Here is a 12,681-nt window from a genome sequence, read left to right as displayed (position 1 = left end):
CTTTTTCCATCTTAGAAATCCAGATAAAAATCAAAATTAAAGAATTAGAGCTGGATGGGTCTGGGAGACAATCAAACAGAGACCTATGACAGGATACATTGAGAAAAAACCTTCCTATCTTTTTGGGAATCTTCAAAAAAGTGAATTCCATAATCTCCTTGAGCATCTTATTCTATTACTAAACTACTATTGTAATCAGGACACATTCTTTAATCCTTAATATATGTCTACATCCTGCACTCTAAATATCATTGCTTTATTTTCTTTTATCCATGGATAAAGGCACTCACTCTCTGGAATCCTTTTCAGTTACTGAAAGCTGGCAGCATGTTAACACTTAATCTTTTCTTCAGGCAAAGAATATTCACTTTCATCACTCTTGGCTATGAGCATCTCCTATTATGACTTTTATACATTTTATCAGATGTGTAATTAGCTCTTCACCTACACACCTGGGACATACAGCAATTGCCACAGATGATATGTAGACAACGGAGCCGATAGCTGAAAAGGCTACCACAGCATATGGGTTTGATTATTTATTCACAGCAATGGAGAGTTGTTTGTCTGGTAGGGATGTACAATTTTGATCAAGAAACCTGACTTTCCCAATCCAGAGGATTGGCTTTAGAAAAATAGAAGCATTTGGTATTCAACTAAACAGTTGCACTAGCAGGAGCCAGCACAAGAAGTCCTGCTAGCATAACTGGGCTTTCCCTTCTCCTCCTTCCCTATGCCCCACAAAATTAGTTCTGGCGTAGAGTCTAGAGAACCTTGATAGGAACATGAGAGGAAAGGGGAAACTGTTCTGCTTTGCAAATAGAAATGCTTGCTAGGGCTGAGTGATATCTGGTTTTTAACATTGTGATATATCATAAGCTAAATTTTGTGATATACCAATATATCATGATGTCTGAAATAAGGATGGAAACATGGAAAGGCACTGGTTGGCTTCAGGTTTTTTCCTGCATCATGATTTTTGCATAACACACACATGCACACACACACACACACATTATGATATGCAATATATTGCCAGGTCAAAAATGATGAAAGCAATATTACGATATGGACTTCAAACCAGTTTTGGATGATGTATCGATATATCACCCAGCCCTAGTGCTTGCACTGATGGAATGATTATAACAGTGTTGTGCTGAATATTCCTCCCTAGAAAAGCTAATCATGGATCTACTCCTTCAAAATACAGGAAACAGGAAACCAAAAGGCGTGTTACGGGAGAAATCGGAGATTGCAGAAGCCTAACTTAACTTTCTCAAGAAGGGATTTGAGGCAAATAATGATGCAAATAATGATGACGAGAGACAAATTACAAAAAAAATAACAAGTCACTGGGTCCAGATAGCACCCGAGAGTTCTTACAGATAGTTGTCAAATGTGAACTTTCTGTACTTCTAAGGGCTGCTCCACATGAACTGTTTATTCTGGGTTCAACCTGATTTTCTTGCAGAAAGTAAACATGGGGGTTCAACTAACTATGGTTTTTACTGAACATTTTTCCTGATTATTATTATTTTACATGGAAGTAGTATGACAATGAGAATCCATGCTGATTTGCTTGTGGTGCATTTACATGTTTTCTGGTTATTCGTCTGATTCAATACATTTGACTTTCATTTTCTAAACTGCCCAAAATTTTCTTCTTCTTTTTTAATGGATTTGTTGTGCTTGTATCCACTTTAATTGTTTAAACCTAAAGTTTTCCAATGTGCATGAATATTGACAGTCTGGAGATACCCCCCCCCAAAAAAAATTGTCCCTAAAATCAGTCTCCATATCTCAGGACTGGAAAGTAGCTAATGCAACATCTTTTTTTTAAACTGATCTAAGGGTGACCCAGGAAATTACAAGTTGGTTGGCTTAAAATCTGTTCAGGGAAAATAATAGAATTCCCAAGCACGTAAAATAACTGGTCTTGCTGCAGCACAGTTAGGATGCCTCCTGAAAGGGTAAGTCCTAACTTAAAGGTAAAGGGACCCCTGACCGTTAGGTCCAGTCACGGAGGACTCTGGGGTTGCAGCGCTCATCTCGCTTTACTGGCCGAGGGAGCTGGCATACAGTCATGTGGCCAGCATGACTAAGCCACTTTCTAATGAGCCAGAGCAGTGCACGGAGATGCCGTTTACCTTCCCTCCAGAATGGTACCTATTTATCTACTTGCACTTTGATGTGTTTTCGAACTGCTAGGTTGGCAGGAGCTGGGACCAAGCAACGGGAGCTCACCCTATCACAGGGATTCGAACCGCTGACCTTCTGATCGGCAAGCCCCAGGCTCTGTGGTTCAACCCACAGCGCCACCTGTGTCCTATCTTACTAACCTATTAAAATTATTTTAGAGTAAAAACAAGCATATAGAGAGAGGTTATCCAGCTGATATTGCATACTTAAGACTTTCTAAAAGCCTGATGACGTAGCTCACCAAAGGCTTTTCCTTTACAGCCATTTTTCTTCTTTTAAGTAACAGAGAGGAGGGGCAAATGTGACTTCATTGTTCAGCAACAATGAATGCCTCTGAACATATTGTTAAGAGGGGTTTTTTTTGGGGGGTAGCCTTGGCCCCTTCTAATTCCTGGATTCAGCACAGATTTGATTCCTGAAATAGCCAGACTAGCTTCCGACTAAGGTAATGGCCTAAGTATGGGTTGTTAAGTGGGTCTGTGCCACAGGACACATGGGTGGGCCCATCTCCCACCACTGTCTGGTGCTTTGATAGCCAAGCCAGAGTTGAGAGTTGGCTTATGTGAGCTAGAAGGTAGAAGCTGGCAGGCAGCAGGCTGTACAGCTGGGAGACAGAACCATACCTGATTCCTGTTTGAATCCAAGGCTACAGCTATGAGAGAAGCAAGACCCCCTTGGGATGTTAATGCTGTGAATCCCTCCATTATAGGCCCAGGTTATAAATATGTGTAAATAAACTATATATCATAAAGATACCACAGTCTCCACTGCATCTGACTCCAAATGAAATACATGCCCTGGGTAAGCGCCTGGAACCACACTGCTCAGTTTGGGATGGCATATACCAAGTAGACTCCAGCTACCTCTTCCTTCCATATTTCTGCTTGTGGTGCAACCACAACAGAGATAACTTAGGAGGGACTCCAGAAAGCTGTGTCTCACATGCACGTAAAAGATGCCACACCTTGGAAAAATAGGTGGGAAATAGATAGGGGTTAATAACTTTGCTCAATCAATAAGAAGAGAGAACTCTGGCTTTCCCATTTAAGACCTTGTTAAGATTCTCAGATATACACTGATGTATTCAGCATGAAAGGCTTAGCTCATATGTTTTTTATAATCCTTTGCTACAGTGAGCCCTCAGATATCCCAATGTTTAGTCTATTTATTATGTTTATCATAACTCACAACTCCATAGTACTCATTCAATGAACTTCGTAGCTAGGCAAATAACTTTCCACTGTGTAAGTACATACTTCAAAGGAAAGCAACGTAGTTGCTATTGTTTCTGTCTGAAATATTTGTATCACTATTCAAGGATGAGAAGCAGCTCCAGAAGCACTCTTGATCATTTTATAAACCAATTATTAAAATGAATTGGTAATAAGGTGACGTAATTTCTAAAATGACCATTTCATGACTGCCAGAAACAGGAATAAATGGCTCTCTCTTTCCCAACGACAGGTTATTCAGCAAGCTCAATACAAATATTTTTCCTGCAGCTCTTTTGCATCATCTGAATTTTCTACATTAGTGCTTTCTAATTTCCTTTATGCTGAAATTTCTCTTCTTCTTTTTTAAGTCAAGACTTTCTACACATCTTAGACCCCATTACTATATAGCTATGGTAGCTGCAATGGCATCCTCTGCTGGGCAAACAGGCAAAACCATCAGACAACATGCACTGTTACTGCAATGGCCAGTGCAGTAGTGCTGAAGGCAACATTGCACCAGCAAAATAAGCATAAGGCAGAGCATTTGAAACACTGGTCTACTCCAATAGTACTCTTAGCTGCTAGCCATTCACTTGACCTCCTGCCATTGAACTTATTCCTTGTACTCAGTGCTTTTTTTTTCAGCGGGTACTCAAGGGTATTCCGTACTGGCACCTCCTTTTTTGTTGTTAAAAAGTGTGGCACTTACTGTAACAACTTCATGGTGAGGACAGGCACCTATTTTTTTGGGGGGGGGGAAAGCACTGCTTGTACTATTATTAAATGCAGTGATCTACAAACAGGCTAAACTCTCTCTCTCTCTTTTTAACTGGTAGAAAAACCTTTTAAAGCTAGTCCACCTGCATCATAATTTTCTACCAGCCATCTTCTCCTATATATTGATTCAGTTACCCAATGATTCTAACCTATTTCTTTCACTGAGGTTATCTTTTCCAGGTATCACTTGTTTTCAGTTGAATACACAAATCAATAATCAATTCCAAAATATTCCAAAATGTTTCTCTTAGTCAATTATCCAAACATCTTGTACTTTTAATTGCATTCAGTCTCATTTTCCTCACATGGAGAGTTATGGAAAAAGAAAACCGAAGACAGTGAATATTGAAATGAATGAGTTTCAGGCATGCTCTTGGAACAGAAAGTTTACTAGAAGGGAAAAAATTCAAGCCTACAAAAAGAATGTGATGATTCCAATGACTACAATATGGCTGATTTTATAGTGTGCTTCTAGAAAGTGACCAACATAATCTAGGGGAGAGGTTTATCAGCATTTTAAATTTTAAAAAGAAAAAAAATAATAATAAATAAAATGGAATCTTCCATACTGCACAGACATCAAAGATATTATTGTGGATATTGATGTCATTCACTGGACCAAGCTTCCAACTCTGGTTTTATTACATGTCTTTACAAAAATTGGCTAAGGACCACAAAACACCCTTTGAAGTAGCATCAAAGAGGGGAATTTTCCTAGACTCAAAGTCTGAAATAATTTCCTTAACTCTCATGTGCTCTGTGTCTTACTGAATCTGGCTCAGTGGGAAGAAAGAAGTGCTGTGCACCTGCTTCAAGCCCATATTGACTCATGGTGACAAGTGACCAAGAATCTATATAATTTTTACATTATCCAGGAACTTTCACTCACAGTTGATAGGAATATATTTTCACTAAATTTCAAGAAGCATATGGGAATGAGACTCACTTTGTGATCTTGGGCTCATCAACAGCTCAGAGTCTAATTAGGATTGTTGTGAAGATAAAGAGCTACGTAAGCCACTTTGAACTCATTAGAGTAAATGTGGACTATAAATGTAAATAAAATAAATAAACCACTTCTGATCTATCAAGGGCATTTATATTTGTCCCTTTTTCAGTTTTTCCATTCCTTTTCTGGCCTACCCTATCATGAGAAGACACTTTTTGCAATTTGATTGGGAAAGGAAGCATTTAATGAACACTTTTTCCCACCCTAGCTAACTAATGATGCAGAAATGAAGTGGAGCAAGAAGACCATTTTGCAGAATTTTCACTTGATATTCTGCACCATCTGTGTATGTGTGGCCACCACACCATGCCCCATCAACTCACAAGCAATGCCCCCAGAACAAAATCTAGGTCTGCAGCATAGCAGTGAATGCAAAATGGCAGCTAGACTGCCAACCCAGTTGCTATTACTGTCACTTGCAGCAGAAGCACAACAGAAAAAGAAGACACTTAAAGAAAAAAGAAAGGACACTTCTAATGAAAAAAGAAAGAAAAACAGTGCTACTGGTGAGCCCCATCCACAAGAAACTGTTGAATTATACTACCTCCTCAAAAATTAAGTGAAATGGTCATCCCAATTTTTCTGTGTAGTATTAGGGTGGAGATTTTGTGCACAGCTGTTCTTTGAGATGAATTCATGATATGTACTACCAATGTCCCATGTTAAATGGATTTTGACTTATGCCAGATCTATATAAGTGCAGCCCATAACTCCAGCTGCAAACTGTCAAATTATTCATAAGGTGCTTAACCTATGAAACAGATGCCTTATCTCACAAGGGGCCTCAGTACCCTCTGTTTTTATACTCATGCGCATTGTAAATATGAGCAGTGACTTACTTTTGGGGTGGAGAATTAAAGGTGTAATCAGATTATTATTTTTAAGCTTTCCCCCCGTTACATTAGGGCATGCAGAGTCTTAGATTGCAGTGCATTTGTACAGCATATTTCAGTCCTAACCAGTGGTTTACTAATTCAAACCTAAGACAGTGTGTGTGAAAGAAAGAAAACATTAACCCATATTTATTTGCATCCTTTTCTATTTAAATGATTCAGGTACAATATGCACAAATCCATTAAAGGTGGTGCATGATTTAGTATCCTTGATATAAATGGAATTGATATGCATATAATTCTTTTTGAATTGCACCCAGTTGTAAGTCTCTTTCATATATAAGCTGTGGATATGTCATCAAAGGGCATTTAGCAATTTATAGATTTAATTTTAATCAGGTGTGTAAACAATACAGGAGAACCCATTTTCTCGCATCAGGGATAATCTGAAAATATGGATGGTGTGAATTCATTGTGTCTATACCATACAGTCATTCAAATCATATATTTGTCACTCTTCCAGTTATCTAAATTTTTAACTATTCAGAGATTTTATGTACATACTGTGTAATGTGATGCACTACAGAACTTTTTCAAAGGTGTTAATCATTTTCTCAGCAATAATTTAATTTTAATGGTACACAGCCATCTGAAATAGCACTGATGAGTAATCTCATTAAACCAGTAGGCCTGCTGAATAATCAGGTTATGCCCCAAAGTACTTAACAACATATTTAACTCTTTGACTTCACACATTCTGCAAGGGATGTAAAGAAATGATTATTGTATACACAAGCAATTTTAACTCCATTGTGAAGGTTATATCAATGCTTTGTGGAATCGAAAGTTACCCACAAATACCAATAGATATTATTGTGTTGTTGTTGTTGTTGTTGTTTTTTAAAAAAATATGGCACTGGGTTTATATACATAAAGGTTTATAGACGCTATGCAGGGTGCAGAGGTCTAATTAAAAATCTGAAATGACAGAACATTGTTGAGGGCAAAGTTTGTAGTACGCCATCCATCACCACTTCTAATAGGCTTATATGAACTCAGCAATAGTAACTTACTTGCATATGTCATCTTCTGGGTCCTCAAGCCCAAACCTTTCATCAAAAGTGAGCTGTATCAACACATTCTCCTCAACTGCTACTAATCGCCACACCAGTACTGTGTTACGGGGATAAGTATATGGGAACTTTGGGCTGTGAATACTTCCATTATCAGATACTGTAATAATCTTCTCATGTTGTGGTTCTTGTACCCCTATAACAAAAAGAAATACACAAAAAATAGAACCATCAATGATTCGTACAATCAAGAATACACTGAACAAGATGATCCAGAAAACTACTTTAGATGCACTTAATGGGATTTTGAATTTTTCTTTTCACTTGTAGACACCAAACCATATCAATTTTCCACTTTCAAAATAGGTTTAAGATGCTGCTTGAGAATTAAGTCCAAATTTCTCCTGGATGTTCAGAACAAGTCCCACTGTTTTTAGAATAAAAGGTGGCATTACCACTGGTATAAAATAGAGAGAAATAGAAAACTTCTCCGGTAGTTTCTTAAAAGATGGGGATATATTACCGAAAGCATAAATGCAAATACTAATAGTTACATGGTAAAGAAACTATAATATTCAGATAACAGTGCTGATCCTCAAATAAATTATGTTTTCTGTCTCTAGTCAGATAATTTAGTAGTACAAAGAAATGCTAAGCAATTTAGGTTATTTGGGTTATTTGAGAGAACATTTGTTTCTATGTCAACCTGCTGTTCTGCTCCATGGAGATGCCCACCACTACAGATGGGTGATGTCCAAAGCAGCAAGGAGGTCAACAGTCCCAAGGATCCAGGCAGTCAGGGTGGTGAGGCAAAGCAGGATCAGCACTTTGGAGAGAGACCAAGGTGAGGGTTTCAGGACCACGGTTAGTGATCTTGCAGCTGAGATAGAACATGCAAGTTGTCTCAGTGGTGTCTCAGTGATATCCTTTCTTATCACAGCTCCACATGGGACAGATTAGGGAATGGAGCCATCTGACTTTGCACCTGAGGATTCCTGGTCTGTGGCCATGATACTGTAGCTATTTTAATTTCCTACGTATGACCTACACAGCAAGACACAGTAATGTTAGGGTTCCTTAGGATATGAAATCAGGATCAGATTACATAGCTTCTTCCTGGCCAACAAGATATATCAGAATGGGATTGTTACATCTGAGATGATTCAGTTATACTTGGTGTCAGGAACAGTAATTATTTGTTTCAGTGATTATTGGTATCAGGAATAGTCATTTTAAGAATTCTTAACTCTGGCATTTAGTTATAACATTCATTACAGGTAGGTAGCTGTGTTGGTCTGACATAGTTGAAACAAAATTTTAAAAATTCTGTAATTTTTCCTGTAAGACCAATTGCAGTAGTTAACAGTCGTCAAAAGGTTTACCTCACCTATCAGCCAATCACCCATTCCCACCATCCTTCTGAGTAATACCCCTCCCCACCCTCTCACTATATATAAGGGTCTGGTGACTTCTGTTTCAGTGTATCTGAAGAAGTGTGCATGCACACAAAAGCTCATACCAATGACAAACTTAGTTGGTCTCTAAGGTGCTACTGGAAGTTTTAACGTTGTCAACCTCCAATCTCTAACCACAGCACTCTCTCAAAAAGGGTTATTGTACTCTCACTTGACAATATCAGAATGCACAGTTTTACTTACCTTTCATCATTATTATTTTAGTTAACATGAAGCATAAAATTACAATGAGAGAAATAAAAAGCAGCATCTCTACTGCTTCATATATCGGCCTCAGCTGACATAACATGTCAGCATATTTATGTTACTTGATTACAGATAATCTATAACAAAAAGGCAGTCATTCCTAGGTCAGAAATCCAAGGAGCTACTTTACCTCTTGGTCAGAAAAATGCAGCATCAAATTCATCTTTTGCCAGCTCAGTGATTGAACAGTCTTACAATAGCTTTGATGGCATACTTATGGCTGTGAATTAGCCCCAGGCCACAACTTGATCCAGGATGATAGAATAATAGGTCAGGCTTGTCATCACAGGTAATGCACATCTGGGTGTTTTGAAACCATCTGGGGTTATCAGAAATAATTGTGAGGAGTGTAGCCTGACCATTAGAACTTATATGGCATAGGAACAGATTTACAGAGGATTATATGGTGGCGCTGTGGTTAAACCACTGAGCCTAGGGCTTGCTGATCAGAAGGTCGGCGGTTCGAATCCCTGTGACGGGGTGAGCTCCCGTTGCTTGGTCCCAGCTTCTGCCAACCTAGCAGTTCGAAAGCACGTCAAAATGCAAGTAGATAAATAGGAACCGCTACAGCGGGAAGGTAAACGGCGTTTCCATGTGCTGCTCTGGTTTGCCAGAAGTGGCTTTGTCATGCTGGCCACATGACCTGGAAGCTATACGCCGGCTCCCTCGGCCAATAATGCGAGATGAGCACGCAACCCCAGAGTCGGTCACGACTGGACCTAATGGTCAGGGGTCCCTTTACCTATATGCAACTTAAATATATTAGTAATGCTACATTAAAACCTAAAAGTGAAAATCAGGAAAACTAATGAAGCTAAATTTGTTTCTGTATTAAGTACTAATTTAGTATTAAATTTTCCAGAAAAGAAACATTAATTGAGAGAAGGCATATAGGACTTGTTGACTCCTGCACAAACTACCTGCAATATTTCTTGGAACACATCACATGAAAATTGTCTGATTAAGAATGTTGCTGAGTTTTGTAGTTCCTTGGCTCAGAATACAAACTTGGTAACTAATGCAATGAAAGGATGAGTATTAAGCCTCCAAGTGGTTCTCTGACTCAAATATTAATCCAATACAAGAATTATTTTCCCCACCCTGTAGCTGCTTTGCAGCAACTCCTGTGATAATGTGTGCAAGGAAAGACTCCTCTGTGTACGTCAAGTACCCTGGAAAAGCTACATTTCCTAGACCTTCTGGTGCCAGGAATGTTTTCTTACAGGATTCTAGGTGCCAGGAAGAAGGGAAGAGGGAGACATACACACATGAACACCCCCTCCTGTATGAACAACCATCACCAGTTAAATATAATATAGGAGCTCATCAACTATAAAACCAATTTACAAGTCTCAATGAAAATGAGAACTTCTTCCTAAGCATTCTCTGCTTTTAGTTGTAATTACTCATGTCAATCTCAACTGATCCTGTGCGCTGTGGGTTAAACCACAGAGTCTAGGGCTTGCTGATCAGAAGGTCGGCGGTTCGAATCCCTGCAACGGGGTGAGCTCCCTTTGCTTGATCCCAGCTCCTGCCAACCTAGCAGTTCGAAAGCACATCAAAGTGCAAGTAGATAAATAGGGACCGCTCTGGCAGGAAGGTAAACGGTGTTTCCGTGCGCTGCTCTGGTTCACCAGAAGCAGCTTTGTCATACTGGCCACATGACCCAGAAGCTGTCTGCGGACAAACGCCAGCTCCCTCGGCCTATAGAGCGAGATGAGCGCGCAACCACAGAGTCGGACACGACTGGACCTGATGGTCATGGGCCACTTTGCCTTTACCAACCTGCCCCCATGCCTTAAGGTCTTTGGAGAAGCCCAACTAAGGGTCCTTGAGTACGATGAAAAGTATAGGTGCCCTCTTTATTGGTGGTTCTAGTTCTATGTAATGTTCTCCCTACTGTGGTGTACCTAGCCACATCATTGTTTTTTTGTTAGGAAACAGGTGAAGATTCATGTCTTTCAGCAGGCTGCTGGAAGAAGGAAACTGTAACTGGGTAATTTATGGATAGTTTGATGCTGCTGCTTTTATTATGAGTTGTACTGAAATGTTTTTGTTTTTTAAGTTCTTGTGTTCTGCCCTTTGCTGTTTATTATGTTGTAATCCAACTTTGTGGTCTTTTGGTGAAGGGGGCATATAAGTTCTTATTAAATAAATAGAAAATAAATAAATAAATAAATAACAGATCATATTTGCGTGTGTGATCCAACCTCAATTTCACTGAAGTAGTGTGGATATATGAAAAAGAAAATAAACCACTAAGGCCCCTGTGGAAATAAATTACTTCAGGATTGTAGCGCAAGGCTGGTATTAAGTGTGTTGTTCAGCATGTCATCATCAATTCCATTAGGAACAAGTCTGAGACACAGGTAAACACAAATCCATCAAGAGTTTTCCAGAATGCTCATATAATCTGTTATTCTATTGCAATTGGAGCCAGTATTTAGTGTGGAAATATTAGCTTAAATATCTTCTGAAGAAATGTTTGACAAATTTGACAGGTACAAAGCAAATGAGGTACCTAAATTAAGAATCTCCTCCTTGTACTCTGTTTTTGCTTCATAGGCTATATTATTTTAGTTGTTTAGCTTAAGGCCATCTGTGTGCATACTGAGAAAACTGATTCTTTGGGTAGAAAACATTTCTCAACCTGAAAAACAGCACAAAAAATCAGGGTTGCCATATATCCTCTTTTTCCAGGACACGTCCTCTTTTTCAGGGGTATGTAAAATGAGTGTCATCATGGTGATCCAATGCTAAAAGTAGAATGGCAAATGTGTCCTCTTTTTTGCTCTTCAAAATATGGCACCCCTGTAAAAATGATCTTAAGAGTTCCAGCAGAAATCTTAGTGACCCATTTTAACATAATTAAGGTATCTGGTTTTGGCATTTCAACAACTGTCCTGTATGTGTATATACTGGTAGACAAGCACACAAACACAACACACCTGTGAGCACCAAATATACTTGGGGAAGGGCCTTAGAGCGGTGGTGGCACATCTGATCTGCATGCAGAATGTCACAAATCCAATCACCAGCAGCTCCAGGTAGGGAAACACCCTACGTCTGAATCCCTAGAGCAGGTATCCCCAAACTGCGGCCTTACTTTAAACGAGCATGCATAAAATTACACTGGCAAGAAAGGAATGAAATATTTGCAAACTGAATGGCAGATATATTATGCCAATATAAATCCTGAGAAGGAGGGGGGAAATGCAGTGGTGCCCTTTCTACTGGGTACTACATTAAAAGAAAACCAACTTTCCATTCAAATAGCAGCTTTTCTTTTCAGAAAGAAGTGACAAGGGAACTTTTGTAGGTACAGCATATATCATTGAAAACACTTTGGAATTTCTTTAAAGCACTATTACGCATTGGCTCCATAACCAAGCAAAGAAAACTGAATTCATGTCAGGTAACAGAATTAGATAAGCCTTGCTATCGTAAACAAAAGCTGAAAACCTTAACTGGGCAAGTATAGTCATGCCGATCTCAAAGTAGATCTCTTCCCCCTTAGGCACCATTTATTTCAGAAAGAACAGGCCTCATATTTGGAAAGACAAACAGTCATTGTCATCCTATATAATCATTATAATCCTCATTATAATTCTATGAGGATTATGGTGACAACTCCTGAAAGTTTATCAACCTTGGTATGAAGCTAAGGTTGAATTTGTGAGAATAAAAGATGGAAAAGATACTTCAAAGTATGAAAGTGGATATATTAATGAATATGCATTTTAAAGTATTTTAGAGCATTTCTGAACTGGAATTAAAAAACAACAACATGGCAAAACACAGGCTAATATTTATGTTTTGTGGTATAAAAGTGACGATTTGGATTTTTACACAGTA

The 12,681-nt window shown here is 38.8% G+C and overlaps 1 protein-coding gene across 2 annotated transcripts in view; it reads right to left on the bottom strand.

The window, feature by feature from the left end:
• PDGFC (platelet derived growth factor C) overlaps positions 1-12,681 on the bottom strand; it is a 112,195-nt gene that overhangs the window by 36,921 nt on the left and 62,593 nt on the right. For both annotated transcript variants that reach the window (XM_088661087.1, XM_035111586.3), the window contains one exon: positions 7,106-7,301. In XM_088661087.1, coding sequence (XP_088517213.1) covers positions 7,106-7,301 — 196 coding nt within the window. The remainder of the gene's footprint in view (positions 1-7,105; positions 7,302-12,681) is intronic.

The sequence above is a fragment of the Zootoca vivipara genome, chromosome Z1, assembly GCF_965207765.1.
Source record: "Zootoca vivipara chromosome Z1, rZooViv2.hap1.1, whole genome shotgun sequence".
Classification (NCBI taxonomy): domain Eukaryota; kingdom Metazoa; phylum Chordata; class Lepidosauria; order Squamata; family Lacertidae; genus Zootoca; species Zootoca vivipara.
The sequence above is the reverse complement of the archived record's forward strand: the minus strand, read 5'-3'. Positions and strand labels throughout refer to the sequence as shown.